This window comes from Nicotiana sylvestris, chromosome 12 (genome assembly GCF_000393655.2).
Source record: "Nicotiana sylvestris chromosome 12, ASM39365v2, whole genome shotgun sequence".
Lineage (NCBI taxonomy): Eukaryota > Viridiplantae > Streptophyta > Magnoliopsida > Solanales > Solanaceae > Nicotiana > Nicotiana sylvestris.
Genome location: NC_091068.1, coordinates 121,567,108 through 121,587,360, shown reverse-complemented (window position 1 = coordinate 121,587,360; position 20,253 = coordinate 121,567,108). Strand labels below are relative to the sequence as shown.

Below are 20,253 nucleotides of genomic sequence, written 5' to 3'. Positions count from 1 at the left end.
GTTTAATATAATATACTAATATACTCAAACACATACAAAAGGAATAGCAAATGTCAAAGACGGGTGGTAAAAAAACCGGCAAAAAAAAGGAAAAGGAGTGAAAAGGAAGGAAAAAATAACAGAGATGCAGTGAATTTTCTAAAATATAAGTTCCTTGAAATCTTCTTTTTAATATAAGAAACGTTTATCTAAAGTTTAATTATGCATTTTGTTTAATAAACAAATCCAAAAACAATCCTCATGATCATTCTGAAATTAAGACGATGTCAAGAGTATTCATGAATTTTAAAATATTCATTCCTCTATAATCTTAGTTATTTCTCTATATAAATACTCTTCTCCTTCCAACAAATAAAGAACATCTCTGGCAAGGCCAAAAAACAAAATGGAGTATCTAAAAAAGTCTTCTCTTTGGGCATTGCAAGCATTTTTGCTTTGTTTCTTCATTGTTTTTTCCAACAATGGCGTCAATGCTTCCCACAAAGTTTTTCCAGAGTTACAATCTACTAGCTCTATTGATGTAGAAAATGTCCACAGAACTGGTTACCATTTTCAACCACCTAAAAACTGGATCAACGGTACATTTTCACACCTCCAACCTCTCCCTCTTCTCTAGTTTGAAGTATTCATAGAGTTTAAGTTATATACGCTGACAAAGTAAAAGTTTCATGCGCTATATCAATATAATTTAACTTGTGATAACCTGTTGGCTATTATTTTTATCGGCTTTCTAAATTCCAAAAAATGTTTCTCATATAGATTTACCTGCTAGGTTTTTACCGTATAAGTGACCTGATATCTTGTAGTTTTGTTAGTCTGCTTTTTTTTTTTTAAAGCATTTTGTGTTGGTGATAGATCGTTGCATTCTAATGACCTGATTTTAGCTTTTTGCATAGTTGTGAATAACTAGATTTTGTTTACTCTATTATAATTGGTCGTTGACCGGAAATATTCAGTTATTTTAGTTTCCTTTAAACTTCTTGACATTTTTATCTCCCAAAATATTCTACCTTTTTTCTGATTTCCATATATAAAAGGAAAAAAGAGAGACAATGGTACCTTCTTGTTTTTTTGGCAGTACTTTTGCTGTTAGGTTTGTCAATGATTATTTCTTGTCTGTATAGGTTTTTTGTATATAGAACAAAAAAAAGATTAAATATGGGGAAAAGAAACTTCTGGTTGAATATATTATCCAATCGTTCTAAATCAGGGACGGATCTGACTTGTTTGAACGGCCACCACATATTGTTATTTGTGGCAAGCAACTTAGCTAGCATTCACGTAAATGGATACTGTACGTAACTACTACATGTAATAAATATATATAATGTATATATTTCTTCACATGTAGGTTAAAACTATAAATACAGAGAGAGCTAGCTAGGGCAGGGCCAACTTGCATTGTGTGTGTTATTGCAAATAGATAATACAGTATATTATATTGTACTGAGTATATAATATGATCAATTATTCGGTCAACCCTAACTTCACATTTCAAAAAATAAAAGGGTGAATTCTAAATGTATACAATTCAAAACATGTGGTTAGAGTATTGTTATCATATTGTATCAATTATCTTTTGTAGACTTGCTGTGGGGGAGACCAACTATTGCAAGCCCCACCTTTAAATTCAAATGGCAAATACTCCTCAACTACTAAAATTTAAGGCCACATCCACTTCTAGCAGACTAGCCTAAAGGAAATTTAAGAAAAGGGCTAAAGAGAAAAATATATTATTAATAAATGTAAAATAGAAAAGCAACGTGTTCAATAGGTTTTGACTGTAACAGAAGTCAAAGAAATGTAGTAAGTAGCAAGTTGCAATCACTCCCAATGCCGTTTGAGATTTGGTTAGAGTATTTATACCTTATATAAATTTTACACTTAAATTATATATAAATAATAAATAAAATAAATAAAGGAGAGAATAAGAACATTAAAGAAAGAGGAAGTAGTTTGGCTCTGGATAATATGGAAGTGGTCGAATTTTTTTAGAACTTGCACACGTTCCGATTTATATGAAACTCTTCTATATTAAAATATTTAAAAATATATAGAAGACTATTCCACTAATAATTGTATTCTATATTATATTAGTTTTAAAAGCTTTTAAATTAGCAATTACAATTATTTAGAATATTGAGCAGAAATCAATAACAAACTCCAAAATTATCAATTATTCCAACAAGATAATTTATGAGATCTTTTAACTTCTCTAGGTAGTATTAATTTAGCTGAATATAAGTGAGTTTCTTGACCATAATTATGGCTTCTAAAAAAATATTTCAATTGTAGACTTTATTTATGGTATAAAGTGATCCTTAAATTTTTGAGATTTACAAAGAACTATCATTTGCTTTTTTTGGAATATGTCGTGCATGGATAATTTTTCACCTAATCGGATTTTTACTATTTGAAAAAGTATTCTTATGGAATAAAAATATAATTGCAAATAAATACTTAAAATTTGGTATGAGCTCGCTAATTAGTATTATTTAAACACTAGTCTCACTTGAATAATGATACTTCCAAACTAAATACACACTTGCCATTCTAACTTCAGTCATTCTTTGAAATGCATTTTCAGTTCAGTTATTTGACTGGTGATTGAGTATTTCCGTGGAGCAGATTTATTTTTTATTAGTTATACACGATTAATATTCATTATTTTTAAGAACTTATATTTTTATTTTTTAACTCAAAGATAAATTTTAAATAAATTTTTTATTGAGTTAGGTACACGCGCAAAGAGCATACACTAAGACTAATTATCTTTATTGCATTAAATTGTGTTCTAATCAATATTTCCTTTTCATGGTCTTTACCGGATGCTTCAAACCAACATCAGATCCCAACGGTGAGTCCGAGAATCTCCTTTTTAACATTTTTTCTTAAATTACCATATAATTTATTGATTTATTTATTTATTAACTCATTTTTCCTCTCTGTCATATTTGTTGCAAAACAGGCCCAATGTACTATAATGGTGTCTATCATCTATTCTATCAATACAACCCATATGGATCAGTTTGGGGAAACATAGTTTGGGCCCATTCAGTTTCAACAGACTTAATTAATTGGATCACACTTGAGCCTGCAATTTACCCATCAAAAGTATTTGACAAATATGGTACATGGTCTGGATCAGCCACAATCTTGCCAGGCAACAAGCCCATTATTCTCTACACTGGAATTGTTGATTCCAAAAAGACCCAAGTACAAAATTATGCAATCCCGGCCAACTTGTCCGATCCATTTCTCGAGAAATGGATCAAGCCCGATAACAATCCGTTAATCGTCGCCGACGTTACCATCAACAAGACCCAATTTCGTGACCCAACAACAGCTTGGTTGGGCCAAGATGGTTATTGGAGAATATCAATAGGTAGTGTGTGGGAAAATAAGGGAATAGCATTATTGTACAAAAGTAAGGATTTCATGAAATGGACTAAGGTAAAAAATCTGCTTCATTCAGCTGATAACACTGGAAATTGGGAATGTCCTGATTTTTACCCTGTGTTATTGCATGGTACAAATGGTTTGGATGCATCATACAATGGCAAAAATGTTAAGCATGTTCTTAAGGTTAGCCTTGATGTTACGAGGTTTGAGTACTACACGGTCGGTACCTATGATACCAAAAAAGATATGTACAGTCCGGACAAAACTTCTGTAGATGGTTGGAAGGGAATGAGACTTGACTATGGAAATTATTACGCGTCCAAGTCGTTTTATGACCCCAGCAAGAATCGAAGAATTATGTGGGGTTGGGCTAACGAATCAGATAGTGTTGATGACGATGTCAGGAAAGGATGGGCTGGAATCCAAACTATACCTCGCAAACTATGGCTTGATCCAAGTGGAAAACAATTGGTTCAATGGCCTGTTGAAGAATTAGACACTCTAAGAGAACAAAAGGTCCAACTAAAAAATCACAAGTTGAAAAAGGGAGAAAAGATTGAAGTTAAAGGGATCACACCTGCACAGGTTTGGATTTTCGTCCTTTATTCCCTTAGTATTGGGTGAAATTCAAAAACAGTCACATTTATAACTGGTAATTGAAATAACCACTATTTAAAAAGTAATCAAAATTTAACATCATAATATGTTGGAAGTTTATACGCAGGAGCTCCATAATCTCGCATAATATGCTAGGACTTTCTGTGTCCTGGAGTTCCAACATAATATATGCTGGAAGTTTATACGGATGAGCTCCATAATCCCGTATATTATGTTAGAACTTTTTGTGTTTTAGCAAAACAGTGGTTATTTTTTAATGACTTTGCAAATACTAGCTATTTTTCGATTACTAATCCGAAAAATGGCTAGCCCATGCTATTTTTGACCTTAGTATTAGATTATTTTATAACAAAACAAGATGAGTCTGAATTAATTAAGGTGTTAACGAGAATTGCAGGCTGATGTTGAAGTGACTTTCTCCTTCCCAAGTTTGGATAAAGCAGAGCCGTTTGATCCAAGCTGGACTGACCTTTACGCTCAAGATGTATGTGGTATTAAAGGTTCAACAGTGCATGGTGGAGTTGGGCCATTTGGTCTCCTAACTTTGGCTTCTGAAAATTTGGAAGAATACACACCTGTATTTTTCAGAGTTTTCAAGGCACAAAATAAATATAAAGTTCTCATGTGTTCTGATGCTTCAAGGTAATTTATTATCAACAATTTTATTGATCTCTACTATGGGCTAATTGTTCAACTTTGATTTATTTAGGGTTTTTTTACTTTTAGCCCGTGCCGGAAATTATTTATATTCGGTAGCCGGAAAAACGTATACAATTTGTATAATTTCTGTATATAACATACAAAATGTATATATATACAAAAAAATTTTAATTATTTTTTGCTATTATTTTGAGAACGACTATGCATAATACAATATTATTTTTTCATTTATTTACCTATTTGTTGTTTTCCTTTTGAACGACCAGATCAACACTTGAGAATGACAAGACAATGTACAAACCATCATTTGGTGGATATGTAGATGTTGATTTAGCAAAAAATAAGAAATTATCTCTGCGGAGTTTGGTAAGCTTTCTTCATTCATTCCCTGAAGAATATATTCAAAAATTCTCTCACATTTGTTATGTGACTAGTCCATATTGTTGTTGATTTTTGCAATATATTTTTCTGCAGATTGATCACTCAGTAGTGGAAAGTTTTGGTGCCGGGGGAAAAACATGTATTACATCAAGAGTTTATCCAACATTAGCAATATATGATAATGCACATTTATTTGCCTTTAACAATGGGACAGAGACTATCAAAATTGAACTGAAAGCATGGAGCATGAGTAAACCTAAGATGAACTGGTCATTTGGTCACTCTTCTTATTGAAGCTAATACTTGTATTTCGTTCCACATTAATGTTCGGTGTATTTGTCTGTTCTTTTTGGTTTGGAACATCGGAGACTTACTATTTAATTAATCATGTCAAGTTCTGGAAATTGTTGTAGTGTAGCCTCTACTTCTATCCTTATTTTGACAGTAAGACAGACAATTGTCATGACCCGCCACATCATCATGTCATGTATGTGCCATTTGGCATATATTAATGTCATGTGGAAGCTTACATATAAAATAGAGTAGCACTTGTGAGAAGGTTCTAGAGAAATATAGAAGTTTTACTAGGAAGACTCTAGAAGCCTATGGATTTGCTAGGAAAGTCCCTAGTAGATTCTAGCTATATAGAAGATTCTAGAGAGTGTACTTAATTGTAAATATAGAAGGACTTGTGAAACAATTATTATTTACATACTAGCCCCTAAGTGATTAGTATAAATAAGGGGCATTCATTGGTAAACTTATCAAGCAAACAAATCAAGTTTCTCTAATACAAAAGCTTCTTTTGGCAATTCTCCTGTATTCTAACATCTCTTAGCGATCTTGAGTGTATTAAGGCTGACTTGGCATAGCGAGATCGTGGACAAGTTTTGCAAGATCGTGAGCGAGTTGTCAAGTGCAACACGTGTACTTAGTTCAAGACTAAGGACATGATAACGTGGTATCAGAGTAAAGGTTATGACTAAGGAATGTTTGAAAGAATACAAAAGATTGCTGGCAGGAAGTTTTGTAAGGGAATCATGGCCTGAATTACCAAGGGCTTGGTACTTTCAGAAGGGATCAACGTGAAGGTCCCTAAGTGAAAGCTCTATGGTGGTGCACGAGATGCGCGCGAGGTGGCAGACTAGCGGAAGCTAAGGGAGCTCCAACAGATGCCACAATTCGGGAGTATGTGCGCGAGTTCACTACCTTAATGCTGCAAATCTCGTCATTGTCCGAGGAAGATTCCCTCTTCCGCTTCATGGATGGGTTGCAAAATTGGGCAAAGCGGAAGTTAAGAAGACATCAAGTAGCCAACATGAACGAGGCCATGGGAGTAGCCGAGTCACTTGTTGACTTCAAGATGGAGCCTGCCAAGTCCAAAGAAGGCAACACCGATAGGGGCGGGGGAGATCCTGACAGGGACAATGGGAAAGGCAAAGCTGAGATATACAAGGGTAATGGCAAGGGGACATCCCATAACGGACAGGGGTCCAAGAGAAACGACAAGGGGCTAGAAAACGGTAGCGAGTACATGCCTAAGGAAGGGTGCTACTTTTGTAAAGGATCACATTGGGCAAGTGAATGCCTAGAGTTGGGGAAGCTTGCAGCAATGATATGGAACTTTGCTCAAGCACATAAGGATGACCCAAGAGAAACCGCCTGCATTGGAGGGATGCACTTGGAATCTAAGCCGAAAGTAGGAGATTCCAAAGCCTATCTTGGCACCATGCAAATGGACCATGGTGGCAGCAAGAAAAGTTGGACGGACATAGTTGAAGAGGATGACGAATTACAAAGTGATGGCATACTATCGAACTCAGACGATGCACCAAGCAGAGGGTTCAAGTTTGCCAGTAAGGCTGGACTACGGAGGGAAGCCGAATAGAGAGTGGAAACATGGACCCGATGCTTGAGAAGCTGCTAGACTTGGTTGAATCATGGGAAGATTCAGGCCAAGATCAAGGAGTGGCATCCGATGTGCGGAGGATCGAGGCCATCATTGCTAGCCGTCTAAAGTACAAACGGGACAAAAAGAAAGGTGACCAGTACCTTGTAACATGGGAAGACGAACCGCTTTGTAGGGCATCATGGCTAATAGACAAAGATTTTCGGCGACACCAAGGCGAGGTGCGCACGTACGTGTCGATGCTTTGTGCCGAGGGCAGCACAAAATTGGGTGGGGGAGAGTGTCATGATCCGCCATATCATCATGCTACATAGCTGCCATTTGGCATATATTAATGCCATATGGAAGCTTACATATAAAATAGAATAGCACTTGTGAGAAGGTTCTAGAGAAATATAGAGGTTTTACTAGGAAGACTCTAGAAACCTATGGATTTGCTAGGAAAGTCCCTAGAAGATTCTAGCTATATAGAAGATTCTAGAGAGAGTACTTAATTGTAAATATAGAAGGACTTGTGAAACAATTATTATTTACATACTAGCCCCTAAGTAATTAGTATAAATAAGGGGCATTCATTGGTAAAACTTATCAAGCAAACAAATCAAGTTTCTCTAATACAAAAGCTTCTTTTGGCAATTCTCCTGTATTCTAACATCTCTTAGCGATCTTGAGTGTATTAAGGCTGACTTGGCATAGCGAGATCGTGGACAAGTTTTGCAAGATCGTGAGCGAGTTGTCAAGTGCCACACGTGTACTTAGTTCAAGACTAAGGACGTGACACAATGCTCTTAACGTTTATGAATGTTTAAGAATTCGGGATTTTTTTGTTAAAAAGAATTTAGCAAGGGAATATGGTTCTTTATCAGATTTAAATTATGTATTCCATTCAAGATTTCAATGGTGGCACAGGCTTAATATCCTTTCTTAACATCACAGGCTAATTAGCTAAGCATGCATGTAAATAAGTAGGAGAAATAACTAATAAGTAGGAGACTTTTATTGAATTTGTAGCAATATTTTAATGCCCTTTGTTAGACAAATGTCTTACCCAAAAACATGTGGCAAGCCTTCTAGAAGGGAAGAGATAAATGGCAAGAAGCTTTTGAAAACTGGCAATTGCATTTGCCACGCTCTTTCCTCTCAGCATATGGATCCATGCAAATGTGCCTATAAATAGGCTCTCAACTAGATAAGAAAACCATCATCAGCAAGACAAAAAGAAATCTTTCTTCTCTTTCCTTCTAATTTCATTATTCACCATCTTCCCTTTATTGTATTTCTTTTTGGTAGTTTAATTTCTTTTGTTCCCTTCTTTTAAATAGCCGGGTTTGTAATATTTAATTTTACTGATTCCTGTATCCTCTATGTAAATAGATATGGGCTTATTTAATCCTGGAGAAACATTTCCCATTGCAAAAATAGTTTCTTAGGATAGTGCCCAGCACGACTCAAGCCAATTCGTGTATTGTGATAACCCAAAAGGTCATCACTCATTTTGAAAGTAAATTCAGTATTCCGAGGCCTTAAAAACATCTTTTTTGTCTCACCTCGATTTGCGTGTGCATTCCGAGCGTATTTTCGGAAAGCTTTTATGTGAAAACTAAGTTGAAATAAGGAAATTGACCTTTAAAATTGAATAAAGTTGATTTTGATCAACATTCTTGGTAAACGGGCCCGGACCCGTGATTCGACAATCTTGTAAGGTCCGTAGTAAAATATGAGACTTGGGCGTATGTCCGGAATCAAATTTCGAGGTCCCAAGCCCGAGAAATGTATTTTTAAAGAAAATTATTTTTCGGAAAATATAAAGCTTTTTAGAAGTGAATTGATGCATTTTCTTGATGGTATCGGGCCCGTATCTTGGTTCCAGAGCCCGGTACAAGTTTGAAATAATAATTAAGTTGAATCTGTAAAATTTGGTAAAGATCAGAGTTGGTTTGGTATAAAACAGACCTATAGTTGAGAAAATGGTAATTTTGATATTCTTGAGTGATTTCATGAATTTGAGGTTTAATTCATAGTTGTCGATGTTATTTTGATGATTTGATCGCACGACCAAGTCCGTATGATATTTTTGGACCTGCGTGCATGTTTGGTTTGGAGCCCCGAGGACTCAGATGAGTTTTGGATAGGCCACAGAGTGAAATTGGACTTAGGAAAGGTTGCTGGTATCTGGTATTTTTGCCTAGGCCTTTGATCTCGCAATTGCGAGATCAGGCTTCGTAATTGCAAAGTTATCAACCATGGGAATTGCGACCCAGGTGTCACAAATGCGATCCTAACCTAGGCAAGCCTTGGTCGCAAATGCGACCATTTCTCGCAATTGCGATGTCGCAAATGCGACTAGTCCCTCGCAAATGCGAAGGTGACCGGATTTTCCCTTGGTCGCAAATGCGATAGATTCTTCGCATTTGCGAAGACAGCAGGTCCTGAAGGGGTTCACAATTGCGACATCTACGACCAGTTAATTTGGACTTAGACGCATTTTTCTTCATTTTTCAAACTCATTCTAAACCTAAGCTCTATTGGGCGATTTTTCAAAGAAATGTTCTTCTCCAAATCGATTTAAGTCATTTCTAATTCATTTTCTTTAATCTATAATATCTTTTCACATGATTTCAACTCAAAATCAAGGGTTTTCATGGGGGAAATTGGATGTTTTAGGTAGAACTTAGTATTTTTAATTTTTGGGCATTTGGACCTCGATTCGAGGTCCGATTTCAAAACAAATTATATATTTGAGTTCGTGGGTGAATAGGTAAACGACATTTGGTTCAAACCTCGGGTTTTGACCATCTGGGCCCAGGGTCAATTTTTAACTTTTTGGAAAAATCATTGGAAAACCTATTTTCATGCATTAGAATTGATTCATTTAGCATTTATTGATATCGTTAAGTTTATTGTGGCTAGATACAAGCTAATGGGTGGTGGAAACAAGAGGTAAAACGATAGTTGAGGCTTGAATTGTGTTCGTGGCATTGAGGTAAGTATTTGGTCTAACCTTAGCTTGAGGGATTAGGAGTTATGTCTTATTTGCTATGTGTTAATTGTTGAGTACGACGTATAGGCATGGTGACGAGTATCTATACGTTGGTGTCAAGCATGCCCGCGAGTCTTATACTATGATTAATGTGACTCCGTTTCGTATTGTTCATGCTTTATATGATGATTTTCTATTGTTGAACAAGGCTTGTGGAAGTATTATTGGTAATTGAACATTGTAGAGCATTATCTCAAGTTGAGAATTGAGTTGTGAAGTAATTGAGGAAAAGAGAATAGGTTTATGGTATTGTCTTCCTTGCCGGGATGTTATTGTTTTTGATATTATCTCCCTTGCCGGGATGTTATTACTCATGATATTGTTTCCCTTGCCGGGATATTGTTGATATGCTATTATTCTCTTGCCGAGATTTTATTGTGATATTATTGATTCCCTTGCCCAAATTTGCTTTGTGATTGTTGCTTGGGTAAGGAAGAGTGTAAAGCACGAAGGGTGATACCGTGTATGATTTTGAGAGTGTTAATGCACGAAGGGTGATGCCGTGTCAATATTGTGAGGTAAAAGCACGAAGGGTGATACTGTGCCGCACGATGTACAATGTCGTGCTATGATATGAGTGATAATGCACGAAGGATAATTCCGTGCCATGATTATGTGAGGTAAAATCACGAAGGGTGATGCCGTGCCAATTATATTGATTCTTATGGTGAGGACGAGAGTAAAAGCACGAAGGGTGATGCCATGCACTTGTCTTTTATTTCCTGATTCTTGCTGAAAATCGAATTATGGTGTTCTTTACATTTATCTATTGATTTTTTGTTGTTACTTGATGTTCCCCGCATTATGTTTTTTCCTCATATCCTTAACTGTAAATTTCTGCCTTTATTTTTCGCTGTATATGATTTAACTGCACATGTTTATTTGGTAGTCTTGTCCTAGCCTCGTCACTACTTCGCCGAGGTTAGGCTAGGCACTTACCAGCACATGGGGTCAGTTGTGCTGATACTACACTCTACATTGTGTACAGATCCCGGTGTTGCAACTTTTGGACCGCAGTGAGGTTGCTGCCTTCAATCCATCGGGCGACCTGAGGTAGTCCTACAGGCGTCCGCATGCCTTGGCGTCTCCTTCTATCTTTCCATACTATTTCTTTTATGTATTTCCGAAATAGCTCTGTATTTATCATTTGGACCCCTATTTGTAGTATTCTTAGACCGTTTGTGAGATTGTGACACCAGTTCTAGGTAACTTATGTTTATGGAACTGTATCAGTATTATTTTAAGTTGTTACAATTCATTCTTCCGCTTTATTATTTTTTCTATTTTTATAATGTTAATTCACAACTGTTAAAGGATTAAAAATGGAAAAAGGTAAGATAATTGTAATGATTGGCTTGCCTAGCTTTCACTAGTAGGAGCCATCACGACTCGCAAGGGTGGGAAACGCGGGTCGTGACAAGTTGGTATCAGAGCTCTAGGTTACTTAGGTCTCACAATTCATGGACAAGCTTAGTAGAGTCTAAGGGATCGGTACAGAGACATCTGTATTTATCCCAGAGGCTACAGAGTTAGGAAAAACTTCACATCTATTCTTCTTGGTCGTGCAATTTTGTTCTCTCACTGCTAAATTAAACCCTCTACTCTTGTTCTTTCACGAATGGCAAGGTCACATACCGCTTCTTTAGCCAAGCGACAGCTCAGACCGGTGAGGGATCAACTACATCTTCAGGTGCCTTGTGGAGGCTGGACAGGTTCACCAAGCTCTTCATTACTACTTTTGGTGGTACATTTTCTGAGGATCCCTAGGATTATTTGGACAGCTGTCATGAGGTTCTTCGGAACATGGGGATAGTGGAGACCAATGGGGTCAACTTTGCTGCTTTTTATTTGTCTGGATCTGCCAAGACTTGGTGGAGAGATTATTGTTTGGCTAGACTAGCTGGGTCACCAGCTTTGACTTGGGATCAAATTTCTCAGCTATTTTTGGAGAAGTTTCTTCCTATCACTTAGAGGGAGAACTATCAGAGGCAGTTTGAGCATCTCCAGCAGGGTTCTATGACTGTCACTCAGTACGAGACCAGATCCATTAACTTGTCCTGTCATGCTCTTCTTATGCTTCCCACTAAGAGAGAGAGAGAGAGAGAGAGAGAGAGAGAGAGAGAGGAGGAGGAGGTTCATTGAGGGACTCATTCAGCCTATTCGATTGCAGATGGCTAAGGAGACGGGGAGCGAGATTTCTTTTCAGGATGCAGCTAATGTGGCCAGGAGAGTTGAGATGGTTCTATCACAGGGGAGTGGTCAGGGGTCTGACAAGAGGCCTCGTCATTAGGGCAGGTTTAATGGCGCCTCATTTGGAGGCAGGGATTCTTTTGGTAGGGGCCATCCTTCCAAGCCATTTCATTCAGCACTTTAGGCTTCTCATGGTGCTCTAGGTGACCGTGGTTCTCATATGTAGTATTCAGATTAGTTGCCCTACAGTGCACCGCCAGCTCCTATCAGTGCACCTCCGCTCCAGAGTTTTCATAGTGGTTATTCAGGCCGTCAGGGTCAACAGTCTTAGGAGCCAAGGGCTTGTTATACTTGTGGCGATCTGAGGCATATTGCTAAATTTTGCCCTCGAGCACCGAGCAGCTCTCAGCATCAGGGTTCCCATGCCATGGTTCAAGCACCGAGTGTTACACTGCCCGTTCAGCCAGCTAGAGGTGGAGGTAGATGTGCTAGAGGTGGAAGTAGAGGTATTAGAGGTGGAGGTCAGGCCGCTAAAGGTGGAGGCCAGCTAGCAGGAGGCCGTCCCAGAGATGTAGTTTAGAGTGATGGGGCCTAGCCCCGATGTTATACTCTTCTAACTAGGCCTGAGGCTGAGGCTTCCGATGTAGTTATCATAGGTACTGTTCTGGTTTGTAGTAGAGATGCTTCAGTTCTATTTGATCCAGGATCTACATACTCCTATGTGTCATCTTATTTTGCACCGTATCTAGTCATGCCTAGTGATTCTTTGAGTGCTCCTATATATGTGTCTACATTGGTGGGTGATTCTATTGTGGTAGATCGTGTCCATCATTCATGTATAGTTGTGATTGGGGGTCTTGAGACTCGAGTAGATTTGTTACTTCTGGATATGTTTGATTTTGATATCATATTGGAGATGGACTGGTTATCACCTTACCACGTTATCTTGGAGTGTCATGCCAAGACTGTGATCTTAGCCTTGCCGGGTTTACCTCATTTAGAGTGGAGAGGGACTCTTGTTCATTCTACCCGTAGGGTTATCTCATATATAAAGGCTCGGCATATGGTCGAGAAGGAGTGTTTAGCCTATTTGGCATATGTTCGTGATTCTAGTGCTGAGGTTCCTTCCATGGATTCTGTGCCTGTTGTTCGAGAGTTTCCTGAGGTATTTCCTTCAAACCTGCCGGGTATGCCACCCAACATGGATATTGACTTCTGCATTGATTTGGCTCCGGGCACTTAGCCCATTTCTATTCCGCTATATCGTATGGCCCTGCCAGAGTTGAAAGAATTGAAAGAACAGTTGCAAGACTTGCTTGATAAAGGCTTTATTAGACCTAGTGTCTTGCCTTGGGGTGCGCTGGTGTTTTTTGTTAAGAAGAAGGATAGATTGATGAAGATGTGTATAGATTACCGTCAGTTGAACAAGGTTACAATCAAGAATAAGTATCCATTACCGATGATTGACGATTTGTTTGATCAGCTTTAGGGTGCCAAGGTATTTTTGAAGATTGACTTAAGATCTGGCTACTATCAGTTGAGGATTAGGGCATCTGATGTCCCTAAGACAACTTTCTGAACTCGGTACATGCATTATGAGTTCTTGGTAAAGTCATTCCGATTGACAAATTCCCCAGTAACTTTCATGGATTTGATGAACCGAGTGTTCAAGCATTACTTGGATTCATTTGTGATAGTCTTCATTGATAATATTTTGATCTATTCCCGCAGCTGGGAGGAGCATGAGAAACATTTGAGAGTTGTTCTTCAGACTTTGAGAGATAGTCAGTTGTATGCTAAGTTTTCGAAGTGTAAGTTCTGGTTGAGTTTGGTTGCATTCTTGGATCACGTTGTATCAGCAGAGGGTATTCAGGTGGATCGAATAAGATATAGGCAGTCAAGAACTGACCTAGACCCGCATCAGCTACATAGATCCAGAGTTTCTTGGGTTTGGCAGGATATTAACGTCGGTTTGTTGAGGGGTTTTCATCTATTGCATCCCCGATGACCAGGTTGACCCAGTTCAGGTGGTCAGACGAGTGTGAGGCGAGTTTTCAGAAGCTCAATACAACCTTGACTACGGCACCAATGTTGGTTTTGCCTACAGGTTCAGGGCCATATACAGTTTATTGTGACGTATCTCGTATTGGACTTGGTGATGTATTGATGCAAGATGGCAAGGTCATTATGTATGCTTCGTGACAGTTGAAGATTTATGAGAAGAATTATCCAGTTCATAATTTGGAGTTAGCAGCCATTGTTCACGCGCTGAATATTTAGAGGCACTATTTATACGGCGTGTCATGTGAGGTGTTCACGGATCATAAGAGTCTACAGTATTTGTCAAGCAGAATGAGCTAAATTTGAGGTAGAGAAGGTGGTTGGAGCTATTGAAAGACTATAATATCACCATCATATATCTTCCGGGAAAGGCCAATGTGGTGGCCGATACTTTGAGTAGAAAGTCAGCTAGTATGGGCAGTCTTGCGTATATTACGGTCGCTGAGAGACCGCTTGCTTTGGATGTTCAGGCTTTGGCCAACCAGTTCGTGAGGTCGGATGTTCTGAGCCCAACCATGCGTTAGCTTGCACAGTCGTTCGTTTTTCATTATTTGAGCGCATTCGAGATCGGTAGTATGATGATCCCTAGTTGCTTGTCCTTAGAGATACAGTGCGGCACGGAGGTGCCAAACAGGTTACAGTTGGAGATGATGGAGTCTTGAGGATGCAAGGTCGTATTTGTGTGCCTAATGTAGATGAACTTCGAGAGTTGATTTTAGAGAATGCCCATATTTCCTGGTACTCTATTCATCCGGGAGCCGCTAGGATGTATCAGGATTTGTGCCAGCATTATTGGTGGAGGAGGATGAAGAAGGATATTGTTGCATATGTGGCTCGGTGTTTGAATTGTCAGCAGGTAAAGTACGAGCATCAGAGACCTGGTGGTTGTTCCAGAAAATTGAGATTCCTGAGTGGAAGTGGGAGCGTATCACTATGGACTTCATTGTTGGACTCCCACAGACTCAGAGGAAGTTCGATGCAGTGTGGGTTATTATTGATAGGCTGATTAAGTCAGCACATTTCATTCTTGTGGCAGTTTCCTATTCTTCCGAGAGGTTAGCTGAGATCTATATCCAGGAGATTGTTCATCTTCATGGTGTGCCCGTGTTTATCATTTCAGACCGAGGTATGCAGTTTACCTCACATTTTTAGAGAGCAGTTCAGTGTGAGTTGGGCACACGGGTCGAGTTGAGAGCAGCATTTCATCCTCAGACGGACAGGCAATCCGAGCGGACTATTCAGATTTTGGAGGATATGCTCCGAGCTTGTGTCATTGACTTTGGAGGCTCGTGGGATCAATTTTTTCCTTTAGCAGAGTTTGCCTACAACAACAGTTACCAGTCGAGTATCCAGATGGCTCCTTATGAGGCTTTATATAGTAAGCGGTGTCGATCTCCGGTTGGATGGTTTGAGCCGGGAGAGGCTCGATTGTTGGGTACGGATCTGGTTCAGGAAGCTTTGGACAAGGTCAGGATTATTTAGGATAGGCTTCGTACAGCTCAGTCCAGGCAAAAGAGTTATGCCGACCGTAAGGTTCGTGATGTGGCATTCGTGGTCGGCGAGCGGGTGTTGCTTCGGGTGTCGCCTATGAAGGGCGTGATGAGATTTGAAAAGAAGGGCAAGCTTAGCCCTAGATTCATTGGCCCGTTTGAGATCCTTGATTGAGTGGGAGAGGTGGCTTACAAACTTACGTTGCCGCCAAGTTTATCCGCCGTGCATCTAGTGTTTCATGTGTCCATGCTTCGAAAGTATCAAAGCGATCCATCCCACGTGTTGGACTTCAGCACTGTCCAGTTGGACAAGGACTTGTCCTATGAGGAGGAGCCGGTAGCCATTCTAGACCGACAGATTCGTTAGTTGAGATCGAAGAGTGTCCCTTTTGTTCGTGTTCAATGGAGAGGTCAGCCTGTTGAGGCAGAGACCTGGGAGTCCGAGTCCGATATGCCGAGCCGATGTCCCCATCTTTTCTCCGATTCATGTACTTCTTTTCTATGTCCATTCGAGGACGAATGGTTGTTTTAGAGGTGGAGAATGTGATGACCCTCACTCCTTTTGAAAATAAATTCTATGTCCCGAGGCCTTAAAAACCTCTTTTTGTCTCACCTTGATTTACTTGCACAGTCCGGGCGTGTTTCCGGAAAGCTTTTATGTGAAAACTAAGTGAAATAAGGAAATTGGCCTTTAAAATTGAATAAAGTTGACTTTGGTCAACATTCTTGGTAAACGGACCCGGTTCCATGATCCGATGGTTTTGTAGGGTCCGTAGTAAAATATGGGACTTAGGCGTATGACCGAAATCGAATTCTGAGGTCCCAAGCCCGAGAAATGAATTTTTAAAGAAAATTATTTTCTAGAAAATATAAAGGTTTTTAGAAGTGAATTGATATATTTTCATGATGGTATCGGGCCCGTATTTTGGTTCCGGAGCCCGATACAAGTTTGAAATAATAATTAAGTTGAATCTGTAAAATTTGGTAAGGATCGGAGTTGGTTTGGAATAAAACGGACCTATAGTTGAGAAAATGGTAATTTTGATATTCTTGAGTGATTTCATGAATTTGAGGCTTAATTCATAGTTGTTGATGTTATTTTGATGATTTAATTGCACGAGCAAGTCCGTATAATTTTTTGGACTTGCGTGTATGTTTGGTTTGGAGCCCCGAGGGCTCGGGTGAGTTTTGGATAGGCCACTGAGTGAAATTGGACTTAGGAAATGTTGCTGGTATCTGGTATTTTTGCCCAGGCCTCTGATCTCGCAATTGCGAGATCAGGCTTCGCAATTGCGAAGTTCTCAGGCATGGGAATTGCGACCCAGGTGTCACAAATGCGATCCTAGCCTGGGCAGGCCTTGGTCGCAATTGCGACCATTTCTCGCAATTGCGATGTCGCAAATGCGAAGCTGACCGAATTTTCCCTTGGTCGCAAATGCGACAGATTCTTCACATTTACGAATATAGCATGTCCTGAAGGGGTTCTCAATTGCGAACCCTGGTCGCAATTGCGACCAGTTAATTTGGACTTAGACGCATTTTTCTTCATTTTTCAAACTCCTTCAAAACCTAAGCTCTCTTGGGCGATTTTCTAAAGAAAAGTTCTTCTCCAAATCGATTGTAAGTCATTTCTAACTCATTTTCTTTAATCTATAACATCTTTTCACATGATTTCAAATCAAAATCAAAGGTTTTCATGGGGGGAATTGGTTGTTTTGGGTAGACTTATGATTTTTAATTTTTGGGGATTTGGACCTCGATTTGAGGTCCAATTTCAAAATAAATTATATATTTGAGTTCGTGGGTGAATGGATAAATGGGGTTTGGTTCGAACCTCGGGTTTTGACCATGTGGGCCCGGGGTCGATATTTATCTTTTTGGGAAAATCATTGGAAAATCTATTTTCATGCATTAGAATTGATTCATTTAGCCTTTATTGATATGGTTAAGTAAATTGTGGCTAGATACAAGCTAATGGGTGATGGAAACAAGAGGTAAAGCGATAGTTGAGGCTTGAATTGTGTTCGTGGCATTGAGGTAAGTGTTTGGTATAACCTTAGCTTGAGGGATTAGGAGTTATGTCTTATTTGCTATGTGTTAATTGTTGAGTACGACGTATAGGCATGGTGACGAGTATATACGTTGGTGTCAAGCCTGCCCGTGAGTCTTATACTATGATTAATGTGACTCCGTTTCATATTGTTCATGCTTTATATGATGATTTTCTATTGTTGAACAAGGCTTGTGGAAGTATTATTAGTAATTGAACATTGTAGAGCATTAACTCAAGTTAAGAATTGAGTTGTGAAGTAATTGAGGAAAAGAGAAGAGATTTATAATATTGTCTTTCTTGCCGGGATGTTATTGCTTTTGATATTATCTCCCTTGCCGTGATGTTATTACTCATGATATTGTTTCCCTTGCCGGGATATTGTTGATATGCTATTTCCCTTGCCGGGATTTTATTGTGGTATTATTGATTCCCTTGCCCAAATTTGCTTTGTGATTATTGCTTGGGTGAGGAAGAGTGTAAAACACGAAGGGTGATGCCGTGTATGATTTTGAGAGTGTTAATGCACGAAGGGTGTTGCCGTGTCAATATTGTGAGGTAAAAGCACGAAAGGTGATGCTGTGTCGCACGATGTACAATGCCGTGCCATGATATGAGTGATAATGCACGAAGGATAATTTCGTGCCATGATTATGTGAGGTAAAAACACGAAGGGTGATGCCGTGCCTTATATTTATTCTTATGGTGAGGACGAGAGTAAAAGCATGAAGGGTGATGCCGTGCCCTTGTTTTTGATTTCCTGATTCTTGATGAAATCGAATTATGGTGTTCTTTACATTTATCTATTGGTTTTCTGTTGTTACTTGATGTTCCCCGCAACATGTTTTCCCCTCATATTCTTAACTGTAAATTTTTGCCTTTATTTTTTGCTGTATATGATTTAACTACACAAGTTTATTTGGTAGTCTTGTCCTAGCCTCATCACTACTTCGCCGAGGTTAGTCTAGGCAATTACCAGCACACGAGGTCGATTGTGCTGATACTACACTCTGCACTGTGTGCAGATCCCGGTGCTGCAGCTTTTGGACCGCAGTGAGGTTGCTGCCTTCAGTCCATCAGGCGACCCGAGGTAGTCCTGCAGGCGTCCGCAGGACTTGGCGTCTCCTTCTATCTTTCCATACTGTTTCTTTTATGTATTTCCGAAACAGGTTTGTATTTATCATTCGGACCTCTATTTGTAGTATTCTTAGACCGTCTGTGAGATTGTGACACCAGTTCTGGTAGCTTATGTTTATGGAACTGTATCGGTATTATTTTAAGTTGTTACAATTCATTCTTCCGCTTTATTATTTCCGCTATTTTTATAATGTTAATTCACAATTGTTAAAGGATTAAAAATAAAAAAGGTAAGATAATTGTAATGATTGGCTTGCCTAGCTTTTACTAGTAGGCGCCATCACGACTCCCGAGGGTGAAAAATCTGGGTCGTGACATGTAGCTACTTACAAATAATATTATTGCAGTATTATTATTGTTATTTTTCGGTGTCATTTCTCTACAATCTAAGAAACTATGGCAAGTAATACTACTGCAGAAAGTTTTGATGGTGCTACCAATTTTGATGTTATCTTCGCTGCTACTGTTCCAGCTGCCCTGCCAGATATCCATGCCGTTGCAAATACGTTATTGCATCCATAACTTTGGCAGACACTAATGTCAAAATACAGGTATGTGAATAGACATGGTTACATATCCAATGCTAATATTAAAACCTTTAAGAAAAATGCACCTCAATGCAAAAGAAGAGTTGGGATAAATGATAATCTTGTTAAGTCAAAATTAAATTTGACTAAAACGGATAATATAATTGTTGCGGTCATTTCCCAAATAAATAATGTGGCCAATATGAGAGATTGGGTGATAGACTCTGGTGCTACTAAGCACATTTGTGCAGATAAAAATAAATAAATTTTTGTCTTACACCCAAATTGAGGACGGAAAAGAAACTATTTATCTTGGTGACTGAAAAACAACTCGCGTTCTTGGTGAAGGAAAAATTCTTCTCAAACTCGCATCTGGTAAAACTCTAGCATTGAGTGATGTATTGCATGGTCCTATATCCAAACCAATTTGGTGTCTGTGGGATTATTAGGAAAAGTTAGAGTGAAGGTTTCTTTCGAGAATGATGAGGTCGTATTGACCAAAAATAATAATTTTGTGGGCAATGGATATTATAACCATGGTTTATTTATGCTTAATATTTCTGATACTAGCAATGAAAATGCATCTTCTTTTGCTTATATGGTTGAGTTTATTTCTTTATGGCATGCTAGACTAGGACATGTTAATATGGCGTATATAAAGAAAATGCAGTCGCTAGGATTAATATCTAGTTTGGACTCAAATAATATTAACAAGTATGAAATATGTGCTGAAACTAAAAGTACTAGAAAACTTGTTTTTCTGTAAATAGAGAAACTGAATTATTATC

The 20,253-nt window shown here is 38.7% G+C and overlaps 1 protein-coding gene across 1 annotated transcript; it reads left to right on the top strand.

Moving 5' to 3' along the window:
• The first annotated feature begins 368 nt into the window (after positions 1-368).
• LOC104228798 (beta-fructofuranosidase, insoluble isoenzyme 1-like) lies at positions 369-5,446 on the top strand. The gene is made up of 6 exons (XM_009781340.2): positions 369-578; positions 2,849-2,857; positions 2,969-3,987; positions 4,418-4,662; positions 4,947-5,046; positions 5,155-5,446. The coding sequence occupies exons 1-6, from the start codon at positions 386-388 to the stop codon at positions 5,353-5,355; spliced, it is 1,767 nt and encodes a 588-aa protein (XP_009779642.1). The 5' UTR covers positions 369-385; the 3' UTR covers positions 5,356-5,446.
• Positions 5,447-20,253: the final 14,807 nt, after the last annotated feature.

Excerpts from the sequence above, each read along its gene's own strand:
- LOC104228798 (XM_009781340.2), top strand. The coding sequence starts at position 386 with ATGGAGTATCTAAAAAAGTCTTCTCTTTGGGCATTGCAAGCATTTTTG. Across the intron at positions 4,663-4,946 it reads ATGTGTTCTGATGCTTCAAG|ATCAACACTTGAGAATGACA; the intron begins GTAATTTATTAT and ends TTGAACGACCAG. Across the intron at positions 5,047-5,154 it reads AATTATCTCTGCGGAGTTTG|ATTGATCACTCAGTAGTGGA; the intron begins GTAAGCTTTCTT and ends ATTTTTCTGCAG.